The 24,468-nt window shown below is 46.0% G+C and overlaps 4 protein-coding genes across 7 annotated transcripts; 3 read left to right on the top strand and 1 right to left on the bottom strand.

Moving 5' to 3' along the window:
• Positions 1-1,811: 1,811 nt before the first annotated feature.
• On the bottom strand, positions 1,812-8,497 carry LOC131259249 (putative lysozyme-like protein). 3 transcript variants are annotated; one of them, XM_058260693.1, is made up of 3 exons: positions 8,296-8,497; positions 7,348-7,432; positions 1,812-5,839 (listed from the first exon to the last, which is right to left on the bottom strand). In XM_058260693.1, the coding sequence occupies exon 3, from the start codon at positions 5,377-5,379 to the stop codon at positions 4,444-4,446; it is 936 nt and encodes a 311-aa protein (XP_058116676.1). In that variant the 5' UTR covers positions 5,380-5,839; positions 7,348-7,432; positions 8,296-8,497; the 3' UTR covers positions 1,812-4,443. The 3 variants fall into 3 exon arrangements, with proteins under 3 accessions (XP_058116676.1, XP_058116677.1, XP_058116678.1); XM_058260694.1 differs by lacking the exon at positions 7,348-7,432; XM_058260695.1 differs by lacking the exon at positions 7,348-7,432 and having other exon boundaries at positions 8,404-8,494.
• Positions 8,498-11,952: 3,455 nt separating this feature from the next.
• LOC131259239 (facilitated trehalose transporter Tret1-like) lies at positions 11,953-17,323 on the top strand. 2 transcript variants are annotated; one of them, XM_058260681.1, is made up of 5 exons: positions 11,953-11,998; positions 15,307-15,393; positions 15,578-15,733; positions 15,790-16,041; positions 16,121-17,323. In XM_058260681.1, the coding sequence occupies exons 2-5, from the start codon at positions 15,348-15,350 to the stop codon at positions 17,038-17,040; spliced, it is 1,374 nt and encodes a 457-aa protein (XP_058116664.1). In that variant the 5' UTR covers positions 11,953-11,998; positions 15,307-15,347; the 3' UTR covers positions 17,041-17,323. The 2 variants fall into 2 exon arrangements, with proteins under 2 accessions (XP_058116664.1, XP_058116663.1); XM_058260680.1 differs by lacking the exon at positions 11,953-11,998 and having other exon boundaries at positions 15,273-15,393.
• A 1,483-nt stretch (positions 17,324-18,806) lies between these two features.
• LOC131259243 (facilitated trehalose transporter Tret1-like) lies at positions 18,807-20,425 on the top strand. The gene is made up of 3 exons (XM_058260684.1): positions 18,807-18,867; positions 19,003-19,158; positions 19,224-20,425. Exons 1-3 carry the CDS (start codon positions 18,807-18,809, stop codon positions 20,423-20,425), a joined length of 1,419 nt encoding a protein of 472 aa, XP_058116667.1.
• Positions 20,426-21,499: 1,074 nt separating this feature from the next.
• Positions 21,500-22,999, top strand: LOC131259240 (facilitated trehalose transporter Tret1-like). Its single transcript, XM_058260682.1, has 2 exons — positions 21,500-21,539; positions 21,627-22,999. The coding sequence occupies exons 1-2, from the start codon at positions 21,500-21,502 to the stop codon at positions 22,997-22,999; spliced, it is 1,413 nt and encodes a 470-aa protein (XP_058116665.1).
• The last annotated feature ends 1,469 nt before the right edge of the window (positions 23,000-24,468 follow it).

Genomic DNA, 24,468 nt, shown 5'->3' with positions numbered 1-24,468 from the left:
TTTAGTTATTCATGCATTCACGCAAACATACATATCATCCACAGGCCCACATATACAAGTTCATACAACACACACACACACATATGCTCGTCAGATCCTTATTATTGTAACTTTCATAGAGGAGGTCCCTGCCCTTTTCTTCTGAACTCGCGTAATTTTAACACAGACCACACGGACACCAAGCAATTAGTAATAAACAACACTTAGTGCCAATGTACGGTTGGTTTTGGTGGATATTGGTGTGTTTGGTTTCGTGGCAAATCTCTCGAAAGGATACCGGTGTTTCGCCTACTAAGGACAACGATCTTTTTCCGATGCTTTTGTCGCACTATGTTTGACACGACCGTACGACGCTCCCATCACTAGCAGCGGGTGACATCATCATCAGCCAAGGCTAAGAGTCAGAATGCTTACCACCCCAAGATTGGTTACGCAGTACGGTGTTCCCAAATCTATCCTCCCATCTCCACTTCCAGCTGGTTTGTCAGACGATGTTTACTAAGTAGAACGTGCCACGAATGTGGCTCGTTTAAGTTGTTTGTACTGCATTTGCAAAATATGATTGCTTCTGCCCCTTTTGAATCGCTGACTTCGAACGGAGTGGACTTTTCCCTCGTACACACACCACTCTCCACTCTGCCCTTTTACTGTGATTCTTCACCACTTTTTTCGCAATACGTTGCGTTGCGGTTTAAGTTTGGATTTAAGAACGCTCTTCAAATCAACTGTGTTGCTTTCAGGGGTTGGAAGTAAATCTGACGAGTTCACATAGAATTTGATGTAAGAAATGGGAATCGGAAACAGAATTATAGTAACTAGAAATCAAAACAAATTTAATACTAGGCACAGTTGAAGGACTGATAGGAAAAGTTTTTGCTGATAATTTTTTAAAGCTACAAAAATTAATTGGATTTGGATTAAATTTAGCTTCGATCGGTTTCGCGAATTTTATCGTTTGAAATATACGATCGTCAGTGATCGTTAAGTTCGTTTTCATTCCGAAATGCACTGAAATGTTTGAAACATTAACATTTGACGACCGTTTATTTAAATGAGTTTTTTTTCGCGATATCGACCATCGGTTCGGTAAACAGGCAAGAGATTTGAAGAAGTTGGCGTTTGTCTTCGAAAATGGTAATTTTGTATGATGGATTAAATTTGGGAATGAGCAAAACGAAACACTAGTTTCAGAGTTCACATAGTAAAAATCAACCATATTACACGGCCGTTCAACTGTACCTAGTAACAAATTTAATTCTACGTTGCCACATGTGCAAACTCACTTTCGTGGCCAGCGGACTATACTAAAAGATAAAAGGATATTAATAATAATCGACTTAACTTAGAGCACTTTTCTCTTTGTTTTCATCAATTTGTTGTTTAGGTTGGATTCCGATGGTGTATGCGCGCATGAGCACAGCATCCTTATCTTCTCTCATCATATTGCCATTGATGTGTGTATATATATATATATAGGTATATATATATAAATCTAACCGGGGTCGTCGCCCAACGCAGGTCAAACTTCCTCCACGCATTCCAATGGATCATACAATGTTGTTCTAAGTGACACCGGGTGTCGCATTCCAAAGCCACACACTGTAATATACTGTCAAATCGTTGTGTGTTTCTGATAGGATGCGGAGGGCCGCCTTTCGGCGCACGCATGCATTTATAAAGTGTGCAAATCTATGGGCCGGTTTGATTTTCTCTTTCTTCTTTGTACAATCGACTGCGACTACACACCGCACTGGTCCGTTTCGAAAGAACCCGCGACCAGCCGCGAGTATGTAAGTATGTTTGAGATCCCATTCACAACTTTTATACTCTGAACTATATTTTACACGTGTCCTACATGCGAATGAGTTGTACCTTTGTTTTGAAAAATGTGTTGCTTAAAATTCAATTTTATATATCACCGTCTTCTTAAAAACGAGAAACAAAATAACAATCCATTACGCCACTTCGTACTGCAGATCGTGACGATATCCACACACACACACACACACTCCTACCACACAGCCACGATGGACGCAAACATTCGTGGCGTTTATCTCTTCCCTTTCCATAGTTCTTGAGTTGCTTCCACATTTCTCCACTTACCACTAATGCCAAAAGTCAAGAGAACAAAAACAAGGAAGGCATACCTCTTACAGCTGAAGGTACTTTTTCAAATTTGTACAATTCCCAACCGAGCGAAAACGAGGGGGGAGGTCTAAATCTTATCTAGTAGAACATTATGATAGTTGTACGATAGAAATATTGCAGCAAATTTACATCAATCAGTTGAAGGTTACATGAGAAAAGAAATTGGCAAGAATTCTTACCGTAAAACGCTCCAACTACAGAAGGTCGGAGCCATGAGAATTGGTCGAGTAACTGCAATTTCGTACCGAAGTACAAACGATCTGATCGATTGATTATGTACCTCGACCAGAATAACCAAGTAGGAGCCAAATTTCGACGCATGGTCGGAATTGACCAAATCACAATTATTTCGTTTGGCATGAGTATAGTAGTAAGAGTAGTAAAGAAGCACTAGTAGCTACTATGTAGTAAAATCCGCAAAATTATATATCTCCCTCAAAAGATAAAAAAAAACAACAAATCTTACACACTTGCAACCCGCTCTTGGATTGCAAGCCGATTTTCGAAGTATGGCAAGTATGGGAAGAACAACGCAGAAAAAGATAACGTTCTACGATGCGCGGATGGCGGAGGAAACTGCAACTGCAGTCGGGTGGTACAAGTGGGTGCGACCTCTAAAATGCATAGAATATAACTTTACAATCACACACGCATCCTTCAAACCTCTTAGCCTTTCTCTCCCTCTCTTTCTGTACACCTCATCGCAACTGTTGTGTTTCACTGTGTGTGTGTGTAAAAAAAAACAAATCTTCAGACGCTGACTCGCTAGTCTATCCGTTCCCTGCATTCTGTCTCGCAATGCACACGTTATATCCAAACTAAAATGCTCCAATTCCGACTTACGGTCGGTAGTTTTCGGTGCATCTCTCCGTACCCTAGCCACCGTTCTCCATACCTCCTCGATCGACAAGTTCATAAAACGGGCTCTGCCGCTCTGCGACCTTTTTTCCGATAGGCTGTACCGTTCTCTCCCCTTCTCGCTATTCAAATCTCACTCAAATCTTCCGTTATCCTGTCAATACAACCGTAGTAGTGCCGATCACTACATTTCCTTCTGTCTTCGCATAATCAATCTTGTCCCTGTTACCAATGTAATTATCGTCGCTTTTACCGTAATGGATCGTTCAAATAAAAGTAATAACTTGATCATTATACCGAAAACAGAACGGTCCAAAAAAAAAATAAAGAAAAATAGTCACAAGAATTCCTTTACATACATACAGGTAAGACTAAACTCGTGCACGCCTCCTACGATGCTCCATCCATGCATGCTGTCCAGCTGCTGATGGCGAACGCTTCTTCAATTCGAGGTACTGCTTAACCTTTTGCTCAACATTACGATCACGACGCGACAAACAGCGACGGGACGACGCTTCTACTCCTTCAAGGGTTTCTAACGGCGACAACACGATTAAAAGCTGATGGCGACGGTTTGCTACGGGGGCCAGACTGGTAATGATGTCTGCGGCGTTTTCTTCGGCCGTAGAGTACACCATATACTTTTAGACGATGAATTTCCTACACCAGCGTACCCGTGTGTGGCATCGCAAGGAAAATGGTTGTCTACACTGGGAACGACCGCTGACGAATGAGGAAGAGAGGAGGAAAACACGGCAGCAGCATCTGACGATATCTGCTTCGTGTTTGTGGAATAACCCGAAATATCCGTCTTAAAGGCTCGCGGGTTGCAGTGTTGTGCTTCGCAAAGGAGAGTACGATCGGCATTCCCATGCGTCTGTACAATCCCTGTTTTCTTTGAGTAACCTGGCGCGTTACGACGGTCGCACGATTATCATATTCATAGGTGCTCCTTTTTCGCGCTTTCTCTCCGGTAGTCAGTTGCTTTTCTTTCCTGATACCTTCTAAACCTGCCGGTCGTCCAGTCGATTGTAGACTCTACCATTTTATCCTCCAACTCAACTTTCCCGACGAGGGTTTCTGTCCCGGCGATACCCCGAGACAAAATTGGCACCCCAAGCAGCATCCCCCCGTTTACTCGGACTGATGCTGCTGCTGCTGGTGTTGCTTTTTCCTCCTTCGATTCCGTTTACGTTGTTGCGATTGCTCCGGCTGCTGCTGGAGTTCTGCAGTTGAGCCATCGGTGTCCTTCCCCTGTTGTGTCTCCGCATTCTTCGCCTTCATTTTATCGCGCTTCGACAAACTCGTAATCGATACGATATCTCGTGCGCCTGCATCGGCTGCTACTACCGCTGCCGTTGTCTTCGTCGTTGTCGTCGTCATGATCGTACCGTTGAGTTCACTACCGTTGCTGCTTATTGTGGTGGCGACGGATTGTTAAGCTTGTACGTTGAGGATCGTTTTCAGACTGTGCGTGAAAACGGCAGCGTGGCGATTGCTCACCTTGGCCGCGGCCGAAGCGCACGACTTCATCGCCTTCGTCCGCAGGCGCGACTGCTGGTGCTGCTGCTGATACGACTGCGACTGCTGATAGAACTGCTGCTGCTTCAGCACACCGCCGTTGGACGCTGACGAAGACGACACTCCTGCCAACGACTTCTTGCTATTCTGGTTGCCCGAGGGCGCCATCATCATCGCCATCGACAAGGAACTGCTGCTGTTGCTAGCGCCGCCTGCTCCGCTGCCGACTGCCGTCCAGTGGACGGGTGGCTTCGGCAGCGCGGTGGGTGCGGGTGCATCGTAGCACTTGCTGCCGGCAAAGTGGGAAAAGTTCGGCGGGGAACCTGATACAGGTGCGCCGCCGATACCCCCTCCGACCCCTGCTCCCAACGGCGAGCAAGACATCGAGAACGGGAAGCCGCCCCCGTTGCTTGGGCTGGAGCGTTGGTTAAAGCTATTGTTTGAGCTGCTGCTGCCGCTGCTGCTGTTGCTGTTGTTGTGGCGCGAGCCACCGCCCGACATACGGCCACCGGTCGGTGAAGACGAGGGTTGCCGAAGTTGGGGCTGATACTGCTGCTGCTGCTGCTGCTTCTGTTGTACTATCGGTATAGCGTTCGACGAGGAGTTGATACTACGGAAGTAGTTCGTGCTCGGCGAACGTTGTCCCCGGCTGCCTCCACCATTTGCACCGTTACCGTTACCACCCCCACCACCTCGCTTGCCGCCATTCCCACCAGCAACATACTGATGCGAATACTGGGAGGCTGCACCCGGGCTGTTGCTCAGCTGCTGGGGGCTGTGGTTCTGGAAGTATCGCTCGGTGTTGCTGCCACTGCCAGCGTTCCGGCCGTTTCGGTTGTGCGAGTTTGTCATCGCGTTCTCGTCGTTCCACAACACTCGATCGGTCCTTTCTTCTTTCTTCGTTCTGTATGATCACTCACTTGCACGGTTTACCTGAATTTTATAACGCTATTTACAGTATTATTATCACGCCGCGGGCATTCGAACAAAACAAGAAACCCACTTTATGTCCTATAGGGACACTTTGCTTCTTTCTCGCGCGTATGGCGACGTCTTTCGCCAACTAACGACACTTTGCACTCGCTCGCCAACCCTGCTACTGCCACAGCACTTTCTAAAACCTTTCTAATTCTCTCTTTCGACTAGCAGCAAAAGATGAGAACAGAGATGCACACACTTGTTTTCCGTTGTCGTATCAGTTTTTTTTTATCTCACGAACTCACTACGCGCACTTCTTCCTTGATTACTTTTCCGCTCCTCTTCCTGGATGATGCGCGTGTCTGCAGCAGTAACTGGACTTTTCCGTCAGCTTCTATAGGAGGAGGGGTGGAAAATTTGATGCTATTAAAAACAACTCCTAAATATACAAAAACACTCAGAGCCTCAGAGAATCGATGAGCAGCGGACGTTTTATCGATATGTGTCGTAACCATGAACATGAATATATCCAAGTGCTTCTTTGTTCAATATCTTTCCCTGTCACTTGAATCAGGAAAAGCTTTTCTACGAGGAATGGATGGGGTGGTCTTGGTTCAACGCATTCCGCTTCTTGTCGTCGCTTGCAACGGGAAAAAGGAGCGAATCGCACCTTTCTCACACCACAATTCCGACACTTCCCTCCCTTGACACTGCAAAACCCACTTCCTTCCTTCTTTAGCGTTCAATCACAAACGCGCTCCTTTCACCACGAAGGTGGAGGAAACGAATGGTGCAAACAATTTTCTCTTTTCCGTGTTTTTGCAACGAAATCAATCACCAAAAATGCAGCACATAAGTTGACTACTGCTCGACTGCTGTTGTCCTTCCCTGCGTGTGATAATGTTTTTCTCACAAAATATTGAATTGAAATTAGTAAAACCCACCACCAAACTAAACACTCACAGACACACAACATACCACACCCGCGAAGCTAGGAAAATTATTGGTAGCTCTGGCAATGTTCGCCAAGCTTGGTCTTGCTATAGCTGGCCGCTTTCTCTTCACAAAACATCGGCTTTGAAAACCAGTGTTGAAGCTGGTCGAATGGAAACATTCAACAACCCAATGCACACGCAACGAACATACACCGAGGGAATGGAAGCGCGACGTCGACGCTACTACTGATCACGATCGATTCACCAAATGCTGCGACTTCGCGACTGGCACACAAGCGACTGACTGCCTTTCTGGAGGTTACCGCAGCAGCGATTACTTTCGAGCACCACCAACGGACAAAATCAAACGCGCACGGAGCAGATGCGGGTACACGGGAGGCGGAAAAGGGGCAGGCGCGCTCGCGCTGCCACACACAACATACAGGTTTCTTCTTGCTCGTCTTGGTCGCGTTGGTTTTCCACCTTTGCGTTGCCTGCTTCGCTGATGTTGCTATGCTGCAGCTGCGGGCAATCTCGCGAGCCTTTTCTCTCCTCTTCAAGCGCTATCGGTGTCCCCCTCTTTCTGCTGGATTGTTTTTGACCCCGTTTGCTTCGTACCCCCTGCTGACGAAACCAGTCTTCAGTCCCCGTTGTCACCGCCACGACACATCCGTCGATCGCTGCCACGATCCCTGCCCCGCGGGTTGATTTGGAAAACGGCTGCCGACCCTCGCTCTGCCTGTGCTTTTAAATGTTTTGCTTCGCTACGCTTCCTGCGCAGCTTTGATGCAACGGCCATTCAATGAATTACGCTGTTTTGCTGTCCAACATATTCGACGTAGCTGTTGTGGTCAGCAATCATTATTACTATCAAGTTAAAAAATAACACTAAGTTTCTTTTCAAGATTCTTCGCTCACGCCACACTTCTCGCTTCTGAGTCTTCTGAACACTCGTTAGACAATTTACCTCGATTCGAGCGCCGCGTGCATTGACGAATATCGCTGTTTCTTACAATTATTATTGGTGTATATAAGGGGGCCGTTTTCACACTCTGTAAAAACAAGATGGGAACAATTGAAGAAAGAAGACGTTAGCTACGGCTGTTTAGCGAAAAAGGGGATTTTTAAAGGTATAAAATTTCTCCATATGCACGAACAAACTGGAATTTACAAAAATTATGCTTGTTTAAAGCCCAAGATTCCCTCCCTGACACGCTGGCAGCACTGCCCAATGTTTGAACATTACTCACGTACACATAGCAACCCGACCAACCTGGTACAGGAAAGGTTGCGTGAATAGTCCGTGACGTACAAACACAAGATGGCGGCGCTCATCTGGTACAATGCAAAAACACATTTTCGTCTTCTTCCACATTGTAACACGCCATTGCTATTGTTCATGAAACGCGTCATGGAGCTAATGGTAGCCAACGTGACCACCACCAACTTCAAAAAACGATAGAAGGCTATACTGAGTCTATGTGGCAACACAGCACAGTGAAATCGAACACCACAAATATCGCGCATGAAAACGAAAAGAAAAAAAACACAAAGGGGGAGCAGCTCAACTCACGTACTTCAGACGTTGGCTCCAGGGTCATATGCAGAGGGGCTTATTCAATTCATCCTTTGTCTTGCTGCCAGCTAAGAAATTGCTAGGTATTTCTAGAAATTACTATGCTGCAACGCATACTTTGCATTGTGAAATCGATTTTTCACATTGCGATAGTTTGTAACAAGCTGTAGCACCGTATGGCAAACCAATCCGACGTGCAAACAAAAACAAAAATTCAGTGTTCGTTGTTATTTCGAGCAGAAAATTTTGGAAAAGTTCAACCCCCTCGGAGGATTGTTATGTAGGGTTAGTTTTTTAAACATCGCTGCACTATACATTTAAAAATTTGCAAACACTCACGGAAAATGGGTATCATTCCACTTCAGAACGGCTTGGGTTTTCCGCTTTCCACTTTTTTTGCTTCCCAGACTTTTCCTCTATCGCACTCATGCAATCTATCTCACTCACTCTCACACACTACGCTCTCTTCCTCTCTCGCTCTCTAACGTCTCCGGGTCGCAGGACCGAACGATCTACTACTCCGACTCGTAGAACCTCTTACATCGAGACTTCTCTTGCAACTGGCAACAACGGTCGTCGTTCGAACGTCGTCAACTGCGCAGTACGTGTTGTTAGTCGGTGGAAAAGAGACAGCACTCTAAAGTAACAAGGTAGATAAACCTCGAATAGCAATTTAGGAAAACATTTGCCAATTTGTTAATAACTATTGAATCTTTCAGCCGATTTCCACCATTAACCTTTTAAATGAAAGGTCTTTTCAAGACTCTCAACTTTGTTGAAGGAAGATTTTACCGTAGTTTCTTGTTTTTGATAAAAACCGCAGGTGGGAACGTGTTCGCCCAAGGGAGCGAAAAGGTAAATCAGGTTGATTTTCAATTTAGGTTACAAAAGCCAATTCTCGCATTACTTTTTGGTTCCTTGGCCGATTTTCACAAATGAGCCCTCAAACGGAAGGTCTTTCCAAGGCACGTAACTTTGTCTCAAGTAGCATATTACATTTTGACGTAGAGCATATTTGGCTCGGATTTTGGGATTGGGATTCGGATTCGGTGATCCGGATCTCCAAATGAATTTGAATCGAAAGATTGGAATCCCAACCGGGAATCGATTTTCCCAACTCTAGTCCGAACGACGACACGGTGTAATGGCCTTATCACACTGGTCACCAATGGTGGCATGGAAAAAGCACTGGATTGTCAAACGACCATCGAAAACGAATGACATTGGAGTGGCTGGGGGTCCGTTGGTGAATGGGCTTACCCGTATCACCGAGCTGTCATTGTGTGGAGTTTGCTGTATCTGGCATATTAAGCTTGATTTGAAAGTGATTCATGTTTTTTAATTTTATTAATAATCAATTAAATAAATAATAAGATTATAAAATTTCGGTATTTTAATCTTAAACTGCCGAAAACCGCATGAACCAAAAGTGAATTATATAAACTCCCACTCCCAGGTGGCCTGCCTTATCACACTACCAAGAGGCACCATTGTGTCAAACTGGATGCCAAAACTAAATTTTGACAGTTCGGTGGCTTTGCAAAGCCACCATTGGTGACCAGTGTGATAAGGCCATAAAAGAGACAGCACTCTACCAGGAATAAGGTTGATAAAGCAATTTAGAAAAACATTTTGCCAATTGGTTAATATCTTTTTGAATATTTCAACGGATTTTGACAATCAACCCGTTAAACGAATGGTCTATTGAAGACACGTTCATATTCGGGCCCTCCGGTTCCCCTGACACATGTTCCAAAATCAATTACAAATTAATAAACTAAGTCAACACGCATTCACATGAACGTGATTTGGTTTAAACTAAAGAACGCCGAAATCCTTACCAAACTCTTTTCAATTAATCGATGCATTTGTTTAAGGAAAACGAGGCACTTTTTGTAAAACTTTGCAAACGAAAAAACTGAAAATATTAAAGTGCACATTCAAATGTGAAATATTTTGGAACATTTCAATCCGTTTTGGACATATTTCGCGGCAAATTTCCTGGTTCGACCGGTTCGTGCCAGCGCTTATTCCCAGCTGCGCTCACCAGATGACGCTAGTGAGGCCACCAGAGAACCGTTTCGGAGAACCGTTTCGACCGGTTCGGGGACCAATCAGAAGTCGAGGCCGGGTCGTGGCGCAAAGCGTGTATGCACTTTGAAACGAGTAGAAGCACTTTGACAAATATTACTCATGCTTGATCTTAACTAATCGATTGGAGAGGAAGATAAAAGAAAGAGCCAGATCTAGGTAAACATCTATATCGATGCCGATACTAATTTATCATTCATTGATGCCTACCCCACGTGTTTCCTGTTTTCCACGTGGGCTCATTGTTTAGAAGCTATTCACAACCACATACAACAACCACAATGCAATTGCGAAAGAGCTGCATTGACTGTATAGTTCTTAATCGATTGTGTCTGGCATTTGGACCAACGGGAATGTTTCATGATACATAAAACTACCGTTAATCGAATAGGTTTTCCATGCACTTAAAGGGTTGGGTATTTCAAATGTCAAGCCAACCAGTTAACCCTTTGAGTGTGACAGTTGATAGTAATCTTATCGCTTCGGACCTGACGCCGCCGCTTATCAGGCCTACCGGGTGGAGTTAACCTCTCCAGGACCGCTGTAGTGTCCGAACGATCGAGCAAACACTCCTATGTCCGGAACATCAATGTCAAACAAACTGTTTTGCTATAGCAAGGGAGGCTGAGGTGATTGGTTTATTTTCTGCACTGTTCACCCGCCCTTGTAGGTTGTAATGGCGTCGAGGTATTGCTTCCTGATAACGGGGGCTCATCCCGATCGTCAAACAGCGCGGATGCTGCTTGATCTTAGCTCGGCGAGGAGCATACTTTTCAGTTTACATTGATTATCGCCTGCACACGGATCTCATTAATTTTCGCTGACCTGTGGAGGTTTCAAGTTCTAAAATCTGAAGCATTCTATCACGAGAACGTGTACGCGTGTGAGGAGGTAGAAAAAAAGAATCAGAAGATCGTTCGTTTTATTTTACTATACAAATTCGCACTGCGAAGGTGAGTGATAACAACTCCCATGTATTTAGATGGGCTATTTCCGTTTTACATGTCCAGTTGTACAAGTTTCTAGTGGGTAAAATATAGCCGTTAAAGATTTGGCTATATTTTATGCACTAGATAGATACAGATACAAGATTTCTCATCTAGGTGGTTGTGCTTTCTTTTAAATTTAAAATTACAAGATGGAATGAACCGAGTTTAACTGTTCATCACTTTTTTATAACTACTTGGTAATCCGTTAATCCGTTATGGACTATATCAATATAAAGTTAAACTTCTGTTACAGCTCCATGAAGGGGAGAGTATTTGTCCCCTCAGTTCTCAGGCAAGCAATTTAAGTATGCAACAGTCGCATGTTTTCCTTAATCTGCCATCAGTATTTTTCGCTATCAAAACCATATGGGAATATGATTTCCAGGCACTTCTAGAGAAAAACTTCCTACAGGATCACGTGTTGACCCCGACGGGAGAGTGAGTGAAAGGTTCGAGGTGTGAAAAGCGGACCAAAACATTTCCCAGTGAGCCTGTCACGTTTACGTGCTTATTTGAGCTGAATTGTGCTCGTTGATTACCCATTTTCCACAAGCTCCGAGAGTGTGTGTGTGTGCTATTTGATGACGTGCTTTGAGATCCACATTAAGCAAATTGCAAAGCTTTTTTTCCTACACATACAGTGTAGATTAGACCGCGGCACTGACAAGTTCCCGATGGATGGATATAGTGCTGCCGTCATACATAAAATTTGCATGTACCACTCCGGCGCTCAAGATTTCATCAGTTCAGGGGAAGCGGACCTCAGGGAAGGGCATGCAGCGATTATCACCACTTCGGGGCTCGGACGAAACGAAACAACTTCATTTAGTGCATTCAGCTCAGTGCGGTCCAAGCGATCGACATTAGCGGACACACAATCTCCGGAACAAGTGCCTCCGAACGGGAAGTTGTTCAATCCGGGAAGGAAAAACTAATCCGGGATTTCGGTTTCAAAACAAACGGTTCGATAGCGGTGTTTGGTGTAATAGTAATAAGATTTTAAAACGTTTTTTTCTTATTTCCCCTTTTTCATCTTAACAATTACACGAAATGAATCAACGATGGTAAGTAAACGTACCCTTTACCAGCGTCTAGACAAAGCGGTTTACGTCGACGGTGCACGTCTCGAAACTTGATCATCAATGAATGTTGTATCCGGAGATGATCATGATCATTACTGCATCGATGCAGGCACGAGCGTACAGTTTGTACCACCACCGTCGAGTGTTCGGCCTGGGGGGAAAACCTTCTCCCTATCGAGCCCTCCGGAAGACAATAGAAACGTGTTGGATTGTTTTTATCAGTTTGAAGTAGCGCGAAGGCGTTAGGTTGCGGAAGTTACGCGCTGAACCACCGAAGGGTCGCCCTTCGATGGACCGAAGAGTTAGTTAAAGATCAGATTGTCAAGTGCGCGGGCACATTGCTGCAGTATTGGCGCCTCCGGCAAACAGTGCCGGTTGGACACTGTATGTTTGTTTTGTTGCGGTTTTTTACTACACTCCTATCTCATTGAATCGACGGGACACGTGTTTGACCGACATGCTCGCGACGATAAGTTACTTACAACTACTGCTGAAAATGGTGAAAAATGTGGAAGCAGTTGGCTGTGAGTAAGTCCGCTTAGTAATTGTTCTGAGCGAATTAAACAGTCATTTTTTATGCGCGAGAAAATGAAAGGTTTATTCAATAGAGATCGAAATGCCGATTCTTTTGAGATGCATGGTACACAAAATTTAACAGCAAAGTAAATAGCTAGTTAGTTATCATTTTTATATTTAACTCTAGCAAAGCGAGCATAAATGATAAATGAAATACTAAATCGATATCTGTAGGTAACAACTGAATCTTTGGATTGCTCACAAAGAGAACTGCTCGAAAAGGAAATGCGACGCTGCATTGACGCAGAAATGGACGCTTTATCGCCTGCTTTATCGGTACATTCCATGCAACGCCCTTTGATCAAACAGATCCACTTAAATGTGATGGCCATCCTGTTTGCTGCATGGTAAACACGCACAAAATGTATAAGATATCCACCAGATGGCCTGAATAAAGGCTGGATGTGTAGCTTGCACACCAAAACCTTGACCGACGGTGATAATGGACTGCCAGTCGCAAGTTGCGACATCACGCGTTCTTTGTATTACAAACCTTCGTCGAGTTAACAGGATACGTTTCATTCTTCCCTAGATCGATCAGCAATTTCTAGAAAGGTTGCAACACACATGTTTTTGGACGAAACTTATTATCGAATCTTCCAATTATGTAATGATGAGAAAGATATTCCTCTTCATGACGATGACGTCTGGTCAAAGCTTAAGTCAACCGCGAGCTCACTGAACTGAACGAGTGGAGTGCACAATGTATGCAAATCGACGCACGTCCGTCAGTGCGATCAAAATATGTTTATCAAACGGACCTTGAAATCGTCCCCGTCGCTTGAACGAACTCGCCACTTCCTGCTGCCGGCAAACGGGAAACAAACCCTGACGGTGACCGATGACTTTAGTTGCCCCGGTTCGAGGTTAGAAAGGCACAGAAAGGAGGGAAGGTGTTGCTAATTTGGCGCGTGCGGGAACGTGACCCCGGTTGGATGGAACATAAATAAATAATTGTAAACGCACTGGCCCCTGGTCGGAGTTGCAAGGAGGATTAGTCCGGTTAGCGTAATGTAATCAAATAAAACGCCTGATGGATGATAATGCAATGGAACTGCGCACCATGGCGGGGAGGCACGCGTCACCTGAACGTGTATACACGCGGGGGACGATCGTACCTTTTCCGGTAAGCCATCCGAATGACGAGGTTTTGGAATGTTGTCAGAGGAACATGAACTGTTTCCAAGGGATAAATTTTGAACCTTGTTTTAATTCGACAAGAACATATTTAACAGTAATGTGGAAACAAATCATAGTGATTAGATTTCAAATATCAAACGGACACTCTTTCCCTGAACTTATCAATCATGCTAAGCAACCTGCTTTGGCAAAGCCCTTGCGCCCTGTTTTACAACCGTTGCAAACAACACAATCCGCGCGATCGGGCGGTTGTAACAATTCTAAGTGTCCCTTCAAGCCGGGGGTGTAGAATCGATAAGATTGATTTCCTTGACGGCCAAACACGGATTAAAACGGATGCGCACAATCCGAGACGAGCTTAGTCGCCGACGGGCCACCGAGGTAGTACAAATCCGGTGGACATCGTTACCAATTCGCAAACATTATAGAACCACAGTGTGGCCGAAGTGGCCGGCATGGTTTTCTAGAGCCGGTGTAAGTAGTGCGTGAGACTGTGCAAAGGCCACCGCCAAGAAGGTCTACATTGTCAAGAGTTCTAGCCGCACAAATTTTAGATCGATGCTTTTCCTCAGTGTATCAACTGTCTTGTGTCGGAGCTTGAGAGTTTGTACGAGACCACCGTTATAGGAAGATCTTACAAGCTCTGTAAAAATTCTTTAAAATTGACTTTCCTGCATGCCTCTTCGTATAAGACTACTTTCTGCTCTCTTCGGTTACTAATTTGCTCGTGAGAAGTGCATATGATGCGTAATCAGTATCAGAAACCTACAGGATATCAGTTTGTCGTGAAAGACCGCATTCAAGTGTTTTTCAGCGGGCACGTTTACCAAGCACACTGCCACTGTTTACTTTTGTGGCCACAAAATTACATACCGGGCACCGCTATCGGCGCTTTGCCACCTTGATCGTTGTAGATGTTGTTGGTTTTTCTGCAACTTTCTTTGATACGAGTAGGAAAGAAGGAAGACTACAAACGCAGAGAAGAGCTACTGTATTGGAAGCACGAGGAATGGGGTTTTCGAGTGCTAGCCTGTTTCGTGAGCCGCCGGTGAATCTCTTTTTTATTTAAGAAGCCCGACAACCGGCTTACGCCATTTCATTCGTCTGCTGACATTTGCGAAGTTGTGGCTGTTTCATAATAAGATCCCGGTAGCACCACAAGTGTTAGTTCTAACCGATCTCTACGACTCGGATGGCATAGTTTGATCTTTCGTTTTCGTTTGTGTACGAACCGTTAGAAGTGTAAGCATTAGATGTTTTGCCGTAAAAGGACTTCAAAAGGACTCTTTAGGTGCAATTTAACTCTTCCCAGAGTGTCTTATAAGTGCGGTTTTGTTGCGTGAATGAATGCTTGCCTACCAGAGTGATAGTGCTACAAGAAGGCAACAGTTTGACGTGTTTCATTCTCTCCTCCGCACGAACAGGGACGCGTTGTTAAATGAATCCTGCTGAACTAAATCAGTATCAACCAGTTGCTACATTTGAGAAGCCCGATAGTCCACAGATCTACAGAATGGAGAAAGGTACTCCGTTGAGGCAGTTTATGGCCGGTGTTATAGGTAAGAGTCGCAATCGGGAAATTCACAAAGTTGATACTCAGTTCAGCATGTTTTTCTCACGTTGTGTCAAAAATCAAACATCATTCAGTTAATTGAGTTAAAATGATTTTAAATTGATCCGTTCTACATACCGTATCTAATATTCTTCTCTACTTCAATATGGACAATTCGCTTGGCTCATCAGTCAACCTGGCTTCGATCATGGTAGGTACCTCGCTAGGTTGGACCTCTCCAAGCGGTCCTAAGCTCGCCTCGTTGGACACCTCACCGCTCGACGCGATACCAACAACGGCGGAAAGCTCCTGGATCGGATCACTTGTCGCCATGGGAGCATTGATCGGTAAGTTGTAGTCACAGCCCAAAATAGCCACAATCTATAGTACTTCCGTTTTGTAGCTCCCTTTATAGCTGCTCCGTTGGCGGAAAAAATCGGCCGCAAATGGACTCTGCTTGGTAGTTCCGCCCTGTTCATCGTATCCTGGATCCTTCTGTTGACGGCGGGAACGGTAGTGCAGGTGCTGGTGGCACGTTTCATCCAGGGTCTAGGTGTCGGTTTTGTGATGACAGTTCAGACGATGTACATCGGTGAGATTGCCAGCAATCAGTACCGGGGTGCCCTCGGTTCGCTCATGCAGCTGTGCATCGTGAGTAAGTATTATGGAAGGTTAAAACTTGTATTGGCAACACGTTTATGACCACCGTAATATTTTGTTTTGGTTTTTGCTAGCCGGAATTTTGTACGTGTACTGCGTTGGGCCGTACGTGTCGTACCATGCACTGCAGTGGGCGTGTCTGGCCATCCCGATCGTGTTCGATGCAACGTTCTTCTTCATGCCGGAAACTCCAGCTTTCTACATCGCTAAGGGCGATAAGGGAAAGGCAGCCGAGTCGCTGAGTTTCCTGCGTGGTATGACGGTCGAGGGCATACAGGAGGAGCTACAGGAGATTACGACCACTGTCGAGGATTCACTGAAGAACCGCGGCACTCTGGTGGATCTTCTCCGTAACAAGGGCAACGTGAAGGCTCTCATCATCTGCTGTGGGTTGATCAGCTTCCAGCAGCTGTCCGGTATCAACGTGATTCTGTTCTACAGCCAGAATATCTTCGCCAGTACCGGCACCAGCATGGAACCGGCCATATCTACCATCCTTGTCGGTGTGGTGCAAGTCCTAGCGAGCGGCGCCACTCCGCTGATCGTAGACCGACTGGGCCGCAAACCGATCCTACTGGCGTCGGCCGGCGGAATGTGTGTGTCACTCGCGGCGATGGGCACTTACTTCTACCTCAAGTACACGAACGCGCCGACGCTGGGCAGTCTCGGCTGGCTGCCGATCCTCTCGTTGATCTTGTTCGTAACGCTTTACTGTGTCGGTTTCGGCCCGCTGCCTTGGGCCGTGCTCGGGGAGCTGTTTCCCGCCAACGTTAAGTCCATTGCATCCTCGATTGTTGCCTCCACTTGCTGGATTCTTGGCTTCATCATCTTGCAGTTCTTTGCCGACATGGATGCCGCCCTCGGGTCACACTGGTCGTTCTGGATTTTCGGCATCCTTTGCGCCGTCGCGTTTGCGTTCACCTTCACGATGGTCATGGAAACCAAGGGACTGAGCTTGCAGGAGATTCAGGATCGACTGAACGGCAAGTCCTAGGTTGTAAACCCACACACCTGGCACACGCTTGATCGCCTTCGCATGCTCCCCGTTGTGATGATGGGTCCTCTGTGCGAGTGTTAGTGTTATTTCTGCCAGGAAGAGAATCACCATCGGGCAACCTTCCATTATCTGATTTGAATATCTTTTTGTTCATTTTTTCCATTTCTCTGTAAGTAGTATAGTTAGCTCCCATTGGAACCAAAGCGTTAGGCGAGTGCTAAGCAAAGCTTTGCCGGTGTGTTATGTACTGTGTTATGTTACTTGAATAAATTGTTGTCTTAAAATACACTGTGAGTTTTACATTTGTGAGTGTTTGAGAGTTTATGTGTGGAACCTGTAGAACTCAGTGTTGGCATTTATTTTATGTGATTTATTTTGAGCTTCGTAGGTTGGTGCCTTTGATGTTTGGGTGAAATGGTATAAACAGCACCTGAGACAGACCGAGTACGTCAGCAAATGTACACATTTTGGGGGTAAACATATAATTTATATTTAGTCATTCCAACCTAAAGGCTTCGAATCCTAACAGAGACCAGTCCCGCCCCTGTACGAGAGGACTGATTATCGAAAAAAACGTCTTGTAATCCTTTCATGGGGAAGGCATGACCGAAGACTATCGTTACGCCAAGTAGAAGAATCTAAAGGCTTGTTGGAGTGATGTTACCATTCACTTTTTGTCCTTACAATGAGATATGATAGAACGAAATCTTAATTCCTTCCTCCAATTTGTATTGCCCATCACTATACTCAGAGCCAAACAAAGCGCTCCTAAAGTTAGACTACACTGCAGCACACCACGAAGCACGTGTTACAAAAAAAGGAGTGCCAACGATTGTTTTCAAAAACGAGCATAACTACTGCTTGATAAGACATATCAAGACAGTTGACTGGAGGTTTACTTACTGCAAGAGTGAGTGAGAAGGAACGAGAGAGTAGTCCCCTGGTGGGCTAAAATGTAGGGGAAGACAAAAACGCCATCTCAGCAGGGATGATGCGAGGGATGACTCCGCTAAGCAGGATGCTATGCTTGTTTATTTTTTCCGAGTTCCACCGAGCGGTCTAATGAAGGGACAAATGGACGAAAAAAATGCATGTAATAAAAGCATCTAAACACACGGACAGTTGACGCAGAGTGAGATTAAGCGCTACGGCACTTCGCCGCAACGGTTGCGTTTCATTGGCAATCGGTCGTGAAATATAGTGCCGACTCGGGTCGAACACGTCGGTAGCGGTCCATCGATCGCTCAGTCAAGAGCTTGTGCTCTTTGAAGTTAGACGACTGTGGCTGGTCCAGGTTTGGAAGGATTATCGGAGCCGTCCGTTGGGGGTGCTGTTATCGCGCCTTTCTTTAGAGGTAGCGGTATCATCTAAAACATTCACTTTCATTGCCTAGAGTGCGATGTGTGGCACTCCAACTCCCGAGAGAATATAATTGCCCGCAAAAAAGTAGTCAGTCGTCAGTTGCAGAGATACTCCCCTGGGAAAGCAAGTGATGAGTTATCACTTTACTTTGTATGAACGTTTAATAATTAGCGTACTGGTGTCACTGCTTATGACAAAGTGCAAAAGTAAATCTAGCCGTGTTGTGTTTAGTGAATGACGGGCGACCTCATCTGGACTAGTCAATAACTTTGTGAACAGTCGTTAGATACACTTACTATAATCAGTCATTGAATTTTGTCAGCGAAAGGTCCGTGATCGTTTCCTAACCGAGTCCTGTCGATTTAAGCGAATCAATCATCAGCTCTTCGATCGTTATCAACATGTGGACCATCACGTTGACGTTACTGCGTAGCAAGCGTCAGTATCTGGCAGCAATTTTAGGTAAGTTACTGTGAACTGTTGCGTCGTATTTGATAGCGCCAGATAGCGCATATTTTGGGGCGTGGGAAACACCTCACTTAAAAATAGATTTAACTCTCTATTTTGACCCTTCATCTTGCTATCTAATCATTCCAGCAAACCTTTCGGTTACCTGTACCGGATGTGCGATGGCGTGGACATCTCCGGTGGAGTCGAAACTTACGCGCCCGTGGCTATCTCCACTGTCCGCAGTACCTTCGGATACGCAGCTTTCCTGGATCGGATCGATACTGGCATTGGGGTCTATCGCAGGTAATTGAAAAAATCTCTTATGAATGCATCCGAAATGTTATTATCTACCATTTCTCTCACCACAGGACCACCATTGGCAGGGTATATAGCGCATCGGTATGGCCGCAAAATAGCGCTCCTCGGAAGTGGATTGCTGTTTGTGATAGCATACATCCTATTCGTGACCACGAGAACGGTTGCACAAATCCTTGTGGGACGTTTTCTACAAGGTTGTGGCATCGGATTTGCTTTGGCCATTACTCCGATGTACGTGTGTGAAATTGCGACATCAAAACGCCGAGGAACACTCGGATCGCTGCTGCAGGTATGCATGACACTTGGGATGCTGTTCGTGTACGGTGTTGGACCGTATGTTGGCTACGCGGCGCTGCAGTACATCTTGCTGGCTGTACCTCTTCTGTACTGTGCCGCCTTTAGCCAGATGCCTGAGACGCCACATTTCTTCATAGCCCAGGGTCGGTATGCCGATGCATCCCGCTCCTTGGAGTACCTTCGGGGTGAGCCGATTGAAGATCTTCAGGACGAGTACGGAGCGATTCAGCGTGCGGTCGAAGAGTCTCTACGGCATCGAGCCACCTTCCGGGAACTGGTAGGTGACCATGCGAATCGACGTGCGCTGTTCGTTTGTACCGGAATCATTGTGCTGCAACAATTGTCCGGTATTAATCCGGTGCAGTTCTACACGCAGACCATCTTTGAGAAGACAGGCTCATCACTGAAACCCGAGATAGCTGTCATCATAATTGGATGCGTGCAGGTGGTGGCCAGCATGGTCACCGTGCTTACCTTAGACCGACTTGGCCGTCGTCCGTACCTACTTATCTCAGCCGGAGGCATGTGTGTCGCCCTGGTCGCCTTAGGAACCTATTTCTATCTGGAATCCCAACGCGCTTTGATCAGCTTCTCCATGGACCGAATCGCCTTCTTGCCCGTACTTTCCCTAGTCGTGTTCACGGCCGCGTTCTGCCTCGGATTTGGGCCAATCGCGTGGCTACTGATTGGCGAAATGTTTGCGCCAAGCATCAAATCGCTCGCGTCCTCGGTTGTCTCCAGCACGTGCTGGACGGTGGCGTTCTTCGTGCTGTTCTACTTCAGCTCGCTCGATGTAGCCATCGGGACGCACTGGCTGTTCTGGATGTTCGCCATCTGCACAGCCGGTGCCTTCCTGTTTACCTACCTGTTCGTCATCGAGACGAAGGGCATGTCGCTGCCGGAGATTCAGGCACGGCTCAATGAAACTGCCCCAGTAATAAATGATAAGGCTTAGGCGCAGACAAAACATACTTCGGTAATCCTGTGTTGACATTTATATTGGCCTTTGTCCCGTCGTCCCTGGATTTGGCAGATTTCGCGCAGCGGATGATCACTTGAACGGGAGTCCTTGACCGGTTGGAGTGCAGTTGGTTCCAGTTGGTTTCCGACACTCGACGCGATTTAGAGCCTCTATCAAATCAATTCCGTTCCGCCGTATTCTCTTCACCTCAAATCCGTTCTCAAGTAGGTAGGATTAATGTAATACGCACTTAAAGAAGGGTTCCCAGATTCACTGTAAATGTATGATATATCGCTTTAGTTATCATCTAGCTGATAAGAATTATTGAAACTGCATATTACGATTACACGAATCAATTGTTATTGCTTCATATTCAATGAAACTTGAAACGATTTTCTAAACTTTCCTATTAGTTGATGTCATGTAGCTTCCTTCAAAATATCACATACGGGGACATACACCATTTTTTGGATTGAAATATAGCAATACTTTTTAATGCAAGTCTTTTCATCACAAATTAACTCTTCCACAAAATGGATAAGGTACCGCATAACCTCTTTTTCCCTATGATTCAAATATTCTCAAATGACTTATTGATGAGAACATACTAACAAGAATGGTTTCAGGATAGAAGCTTAATCCGTTTCGGGATAGAAGGTTACTTTAAGCTGCGATATTAAGTCGATCGGAGAATAGGACCAAGCTGACACCTGCAAATAGTTCAACGGTATAGGTGCAAGTTGCATCCAACACTATTTCCTTCCGCTGTAATCTCCGGCAGCGAGGTAAACAAGTGTAAAAGAAAAAAAATCATGTTGTTGTCACAGTGCAAAGCCCCGGTCATGTTAGACAATTTCTACCGTATGTCAATGTTTGGCCCGTGCCGACACGATACTCTGGGCGTCAGTTGGAGACCAGAATTCGCTATAAAACGATCTCGCTCGCCGACGGCTGGCATTTCGTTATCAATCGAGCCACTTGAAGCTGCAGTATCGGTGCGGTAGGCATTGGACCTTCGCGATTGGTTCCGGTGTCGTTTTTAAAGTGTGTGGTCCCGAGCTAGCTTCGATGCGGTGGCGCTATTGCGAACTACTTGCCGGTGCCGTAGGTAATTACCAATAGATTTTGTGGCCAAAACTCGATAATTTTCTTGTGCTTCAAGGTGATATTAATCTGATGGTGATTCTCTTGGCAGCGAACCTGGCTACCGTTTCGCTCGGCTGTGCCATTGCGTGGCCCGCACCAGTACTGCTTAAGCTCACCGATGTCAATCTGGAGGATAATCCATTCGGTGTGGTCGTCACAGAGCGTGATAAAGCATGGATGGATGGTGCTATGGCGATTGGTGGACTCTGTGGACCATTGGTGGCACGCTGGATAAGCCTGCGGCAAGGACGCAGGATAGCGTTGCTGCTCAGTGCCGTTCCCTACATCGTGGCGTGGCTTTTGCTCATGATCGTCGGATCGATTTCGTTGGCAATCGTCGCTAGGGCAGTTACAGGGTTTGCCAATGGGTACGTCCTGCTAGCGGTGACGTTGTATATCGGAGAAATCGCTAGCGATCGCTACCGAGGTGCGCTTGGATGCTTCATACAGATCGGCACGACGCTTGGAGTTCTCTATGTATACTGCCTTGGGCCGTTTGTGAGCTATCTAGCGCTGCAGGCTCTCTGCTGTGCCGTCCCCATCCTGTTCGGTACACTGTTCCTGTACATGCCAGAAACTCCACACTTCCTGATAGAGCGAGGGCTTTATCAGCGGGCCGCCGAGACGCTGATGTTCCTCCGAGGTGCCCATAGCCTAGATGAAGTGCAGCCAGAACTGGAGGAGCTGAAACAGTACATCCTCCAGCGAGCGCCGGGAGCCACCACTCGCGGCTTTATCCACCTCTGGCAGTTGGTTACGAGTCGAGCGAATTGTCGAGCATTGATCATCACCATAGGGTTGGTGGTGTTTCAACAGGCCACAGGCATCGACAGTATTATCGCCAAAAGCGAAAAGCTCTTCGCTAAGGCAAACAGTGCCCTCGATCCAGTCCATTCCACCATCGTGCTCGGAGTCATTCAGTTCCTCGCCAGCTGCGCCACACCCTTCTTCATCGATGGATGCACCGGGCGACGTCCGATCCTGCTAGGATCCTCGATCGGAATGACGCTTTCTGTAGCCATCCTTGGCACCTATTTCCTGCTAGAGCGCCTCCTGATAGCATCCGGAATGCTTGAATTCATCAACTGGCTGCCACTGACAGCGCTGGTGGTGTTTGTGGCGCTGTACAACGGTGGCTACGGTCCAGTAGCATGGGCCCTCGTGATGGAAATGTTTCCTCACGCGATCAAACCGAGCGGGGTAACGATTTGCGTTCTTACAGCCATTCTGTTCGATTACGCCATCCTGCAGCTACTCAATAGCTTCATCGTGTCCGTCGGCTACGACTGGGCGTTCTGGATGCTGGCGATCATCGGTTCCGCCAGCTTCGCCTTCGCCTGGTGGATGGTGTTCGAAACGCGCGGGTTAACCCTAGTCGCGATCCAGGAACGACTCGCCGGTAACAAGGTTGTGCGATTATGAAACACACCCGCTCGGAACTGTCCGCAGTATGCACAGTTAACCGTGTTCGACGTCGCTCGATGATGATGCAACCGTCCTCGAGCGGTGGAAGCGGCGAGTTGGCCTACAGACTCTTCACATTGACATTGCTGTTGTGCGTTGTAGGACGCGCTGCGTGTGTTGATAAGCACCGTGCAAAAACATTAACCTACAACGTACCAAAGGCTTGAAAAGTCTACACGGGTTGTGTGGTTGAAGTTGACAACGACAAAGACTGATTTCGCGATGATAGTCAACCCCTGCGATGTGTTGGTTAGTTTGTTTATTTATTTATTTCTTTTTTATTTGTAAAACAGCGAAGCTTCAGCGAGCTTTTCGCATTTTAGTGCAGAAAGCAGATAGTGCGTGAACGTGATGCACTTGTCGTTTGGGAAGGTGAAGCTCCGCGCCTATCCAGGACGTTATCTGCCGAGTACCGCACCCCTTTCGTAAACAATTACGCAAGATGCAACTGATGATGCGTCGTTGTTGATGTGTTTCCATTGGTCGCTTGCTGCTGCCGTGTAGGAGGCTTTTGCCACAGAGCATGTGGCAGATAAGGAAAGAAAAATATAACAAGCCCTATCAGGGGGCGTTACGAAGGAGTTTTCTACGGAGTGATTCATCTTTCCTCATAACGCAAGGCAGGGATCCTTCTACTTTAAGCTGATAGTTGGTTGATGTTGGCGTTACAGATGTTTATAATATATTTGGTAAAATCCCAAATGAAGCCCCCTAGTCGCCGCATCGTCATGATTTTTTCCACGTTTGCGCCTGAAAGTTATGCAATAGGTGGCACATCAATTCAGTTTGAATATTTGAACCGTTGATTTTCCGTTAGAAGCTGTAATTATTTGAACTAATCGGTTAAACTGAGCAAGATGGACATCATAAACCAATGAGTTGGACTGAAGAAATGAGTTTGAAACGGCGGCGCGCCCGCAGCGAGCGCAGCGAGCGGACTGCGCTAGGTCTACCGAAAAAGGGAGTTTGTTATAAATTTGTGAAATAAGGGGGGCCCATGGGCCCCCCTCATACCACACCCCTAGGTTGATTGCGTAGCCGAATTTTCATCATGCAAGTAATGCATGAGGGAGTTCATGTTGTATATCCTTTCCAGTATAACCATAATCTTTCATTTAACGAGACATTCAATTCTAACGGTTCACACAACGGCATTTGTTTCACCCATTGCATACCTTTTAGGTACATCCGCTCACAAATGGTGTAGCCACGACAGCGATTTCGGCAGGGGGGGCTTCATTTGGGATTTTACCATATATTTTTTTATTTAAAAAATTCAATAATTTCTTAGTGAACGCAAGTTAGTGTATGGCATTTTATTTGTAAGGATTCAATTTTTACTCAGTTGAAAATTAAAAGGAAGATATGATAGATGGATAGGTAAGCTGATTCCGTGTAAGTCACAACATATACGTGGTGGGCGTGAG

This window comes from Anopheles coustani, chromosome 3 (assembly GCF_943734705.1).
Source record: "Anopheles coustani chromosome 3, idAnoCousDA_361_x.2, whole genome shotgun sequence".
In the NCBI taxonomy this organism is placed as follows: domain Eukaryota; kingdom Metazoa; phylum Arthropoda; class Insecta; order Diptera; family Culicidae; genus Anopheles; species Anopheles coustani.
Note: the sequence above shows the minus strand (reverse complement) of the source record. Positions and strands in the feature narration are given on the sequence as shown.